Source organism: Mandrillus leucophaeus, unplaced genomic scaffold, assembly GCF_000951045.1.
Source record: "Mandrillus leucophaeus isolate KB7577 unplaced genomic scaffold, Mleu.le_1.0 Scaffold124, whole genome shotgun sequence".
NCBI lineage: Eukaryota > Metazoa > Chordata > Mammalia > Primates > Cercopithecidae > Mandrillus > Mandrillus leucophaeus.
The window spans coordinates 5,174,590-5,179,008 of record NW_012100765.1 but is presented as its reverse complement, the minus strand read 5'-3'; the positions used below and the strand labels follow the sequence as shown (position 1 = coordinate 5,179,008).

Here is a 4,419-nt window from a genome sequence, read left to right as displayed (position 1 = left end):
ATGCAGGAAATGTATGTTCATTCATACATATATACTCTCCCTTCTATTTATACTCTTAAAAACCACTATCAAAAAGTCAGAGTTGATAACCTTAAAACAGTCCCCATAGAAAAAAATCTGAAAAAAAGATTCAGATTTGTGTTTTTTTAATTTAAAGCAGATTCCGTCTTCCATCACGGGAAGGCAGGCACCTGGTTTCTTCACCTACTTGGTAAGTTTTGAAGAGTCCATCCATTAAATATATATTTGTTTGATTTTCTGAAATGTCATCTTCTTGCAAAGCCATGGGTATATAATAAGTTCCATTTAAATAATGGCATTGTGCCATTTTAACATGAAATTTGTGCTGTGTTTCAGAGAATAAATAAGACTCACGCAGTCTTTCTAAATCAGATCTTCAGCCAGTCAGTTCATTTCCGTAACCTAATCAACATTAAATAAGGGGAAACACCTTCGGTCTTCAATTCACTGTAGAAAAGACAACATGATGATCAAAATGCAGAATGTTAAACTCTAGTGATCATGGCTGGACCACCATACTCAACTACCACAATACTATTTGTCTGTAAGTTTTATGTGTACATAATTTTCTAATTTCAGTCTTAACAGTTATCTTTATACTCAAATCTCTCTCTACAGTTAATTCCATTGTATATTTGTAAAGCCAGATTTACAAAACCAAAATACCACTTACATTTTTCAAGCAACCAATGGGCCATATTTTATTCTGCAAATGTGAGTCCTGCCTTTATATCAGGGGTGCCCAGCCCCTGGGCCAGGGACTGGTACCACTCTATGGCCTGTTAGGCATAGGACTACACAGCAGGAGGTGAGTAGTGGGCAAGAGAGCAAAGCTTCATCTGTATTTACAGTCACTCCCTATCGCTCACATTACCTCCTGAGCTCACCTCCTGTCAGATCAGCAATGGCATTAAGAGTCTCATAGGTGCGCGAACCCCATTGTGAACTGTGCATGTGATGGATCTAGGTTGCACACTTCTTATGAGAATCTAATGCCTGAATATCTGTCTCACCCCCGGATAGGACCAGCCAGTTGCAGGAAAACAAGCTCAGGGCTCCCACTGATTCTACATTACAGTGAGTTTATAATTATTTTATTATATATTACAATGTAATAAAAATAGAAATCAATGTAATGCACTGGAGTCACTCCAAAACCATCCTCTCCACCCTGGTCCATGGAAAAATTGTCTTCCATGAAACTGGGCCCTGGTGCCTAAAAGGTCGGGGACTGCTGCTTTATATCATTGACACAAGAATTTCTATCAAAAATCACAGAACAAAGGGGCCATTCAGTCTCGTTTCACCACTGCAGTTAGGAAATTTCCCCCATTTGGCCTTTCCCAAGTCACAGGGAGAAGAAAAAGAACAGTAAACCTTTAACTATTAATTAGTTAAATGCTAATTAATAGCTGTAGCTAAAGAGTTGGCAAAAGAAGTCATTCTCTACAACATGACCCCTATATACCAGCCAGAGTGCCAGCATTCAATACTAGAGTAGTTACCATATGAAGATAACCAGCTGTTTCTTTGTCTGCTCCATTCTGGCCCCATTCCCTCCAGGTCCAAGCAGCTATGATTGGCCATAGTGCTTCACCACCCCAATTGGAATGGTACAGATGGAAGGCAGCAAAATATTAGCCATCCTTCCTTCCCTTGGAATGTCACACTTGCTCTCCTAGTCCAAACCTTTCACATCTTCCCCAACTGACGTGACTCCACTCTCCCTGTTTCTGAAACGTAGGCATTTCATCTCCTCCTGGGAAACCTCTGGGGCTCCATTTCTTTTCTTTCCTAGAAGTTGCAGGGCTAGTGGCCAAAAAGCTTATAACAAGCATCTGTAGGCCAAAAGATTTTAGAGGACTTGAATCCTAATAGTTTCATTTCTAGTCTCTAATTACGTACATCATTAGCAAAATGAAATACTGTTTCAGACAGTTTTAAAGAGAGAGAAGAATCTTCCTGAATTCCTAGACTGATGCTAATCACAGTGGGTCTGATTTTTTCCACCTCTGGCACTGGGCTGAAGAGAGTTTTAGAAAATGAGATTCTTCCCAAGAGAGACTAGCTTGGGAAATTCAAAAGCTGCTAGAAGAGGAAGTTTTTAATCACTTTTTAAATGATACATGTAATTAGAAACTATGTTTTCTTTCAAATGATAATTTCATGGGGTTTGTGGAAATGAGATTTGAGCCCAGATTCTGATTCTGCCAACAACCACAACAAAAATTTCACTTAAAAAAACGACTTAGTTGGTTTCAACCATCATTTCAATTTCTTTAATAGGTCATCATCATCACTTGAAATCATTCATTATTAGGTAGTTGTTGAAGAACCTTGTCCTTAGCAATGCAGGAAATTAAAAAGAACTATTCTTGCCCTGGTGATATTTATATTAATAATTTATTAGAGTTGACAACATAGCAGTTTCAATAAATGCCAACAATTAAAGATTAAAATGTCCATCAATGGCATAAAAATAGAGCAACAGAAGAGGAAAGACAATAAAGGAGATGATCTATAATGTCTAGGTGTTGGAGTTGAGATTGGGCTTGTTTTGGGGCAAAGAAGAAAAAAGAGATATCTAAATTTGTTCATTAATTTATTTAGTATTTCTAAGTTAGGCTTTGAGGATTAAATGATGAACAAGATTAACACAGTTCTGAATAGAAACTGAGGGACAGACAGTAAACAAATGATTACATAAGTAGTGACATACTGGAATCTTTCTTCAGTGGGTTGAATGTCAAACATGTTCAATATAGGTTGTGAAGACGGGGTGGAAGAAGACAAAGACCTTACCTTGTAGAGACAGCCTTAGATACCTTTGTCCTAGGAGTTTCAGATGAAAGTGCTACCTGGGTTTTTAGTTCTTTATTCTAAAATTGAAAAAAATGCAGGCATCAAGTAACTAACACATTTATTAGCTACACCCTGAATGCTTCTATTCAACCCAACACCTGCCTCACTCCTTGGCAGTAAGTTTGTTATTGCAGTTATACTATAGAGCAAAGAAAAGAGACAGGTGAAAGTCACTAAATATTATCTCTGAAGATGCAGATACTCCCTAAAAATGTATAATTTACAAAGTGACTAAAATACAGTATTCTGATTTAGCATCTGAAATTCAACAGCTGAAGGATCTATATTTTATTTTACAGAGTTTTAAAAATACAGACAAATGAAAAGAACTTTTAGGGAACCTTGTTAAAGATACCCATAATATCGATCACGTGTTCGTCTTCCTTTTGCAATCTCTTGATTATAAACCCCATGAAAATAGGTCCCATCTGCTCTTTACTATTAATGTAAGTTCACGGCCTCTATAGCCTCAATTTTCTTATGAAGCCTTAGTTTCTTCATATCTATACTAGCGGTAAATGATACACGTACTGCCTACTTTGTGTAAATTGTTGGAAGAAACAAGTGTCATATGAACATACTATTTTACATCTGGAATCACTCTCATAATTCTGGGAGTTCATGCAACAGCTCAGAACAGGAGTAATGGCGTTAGAGCACGAGTTCTCACGTACAAATCCTAGCACGGTCACTCACTGGTTATGTGACCTCATTTAGGTTACTTAACCTCTCTGTGCCTAATTTCCTCAACTGTATTAGAGATATAATAATAATAACACCTTCTTCACAGATTTGAAATGAGATAAAAAATATGTCAAGTGCTCAACTAGTGCCTGGCACAGATTTTAAGACGTAAAGGCAGTTGGTTATGATTTTCTAGTCCAAGTGCCCTTTTTTATTTGTTTTTAGGCACTGTCTGGCTCCGTCATCCGGGCTGGATACAGTGGCACTATCTCAGCTCACTTCAACCTCCACTTCCCGAGCTCCAACCTGCCTCCCACTCAGTCTCCCGAATAGTTGAGACCGCAGGTAAGCGCCACTATGCCTGGCTAATTTTTGTATTTTTGGTAGAGACAGGTTTCACCATGTTGCTCACACTGGTCTTAAACTCTTGGACTTGAGTGATCCACCTGTCTCAGCCTCCCGAAGTGCTGGGATTGTAGGTGTGAGCCACCGTGCTCAGCCTCAAGTACTATTTTTATAACTACAAATTGAATTCCAAAGACTTCCAGTGCCCCACATCCTATTCATGCAGAGCTCAATGCCAAGCTGTGTCCTCCCATCCAGAGCCAGTGTTTTCTCTACAACATAGTCAAGCGAGCAATTTCACTTCCCAGATCTGGAAAGTGAGACTTAAAACAGTGAAGGATCATGAGCAATGCGGAGTTGCCAGTGGGTTGCACTGTCGGGTGAGGGGTCTTTAAAGGACACATCCATATAAAAGTGTCTGGGACCAAAAGGTAGCTGGGTGGAACGATGACAGGTGATGAACAGCAGCACACCAGCTCCCTTCCCTTTCTAGGAACACAGACGTAG

General features: G+C 39.0%; 1 protein-coding gene across 3 annotated transcripts in view; it reads right to left on the bottom strand.

Moving 5' to 3' along the window:
• Window positions 1–109: 109 nt before the first annotated feature.
• The window catches only part of CCDC68 (coiled-coil domain containing 68), a 61,015-nt gene continuing 56,705 nt past the window's right edge, over window positions 110–4,419 (bottom strand). For 2 of the 3 annotated variants that reach the window (XM_011971733.1, XM_011971734.1), the window contains exons 11-12: window positions 2,824–2,900; window positions 130–468 (exon numbers count right to left, since the gene is read on the bottom strand). In XM_011971733.1, coding sequence (XP_011827123.1) covers window positions 411–468; window positions 2,824–2,900 — 135 coding nt within the window. In that variant the 3' untranslated portion in view covers window positions 130–410. Of the gene's footprint in view, window positions 469–2,823; window positions 2,901–4,419 lie in introns of all 3 variants that reach the window. The other variant, XM_011971735.1, reaches the window with a different exon arrangement.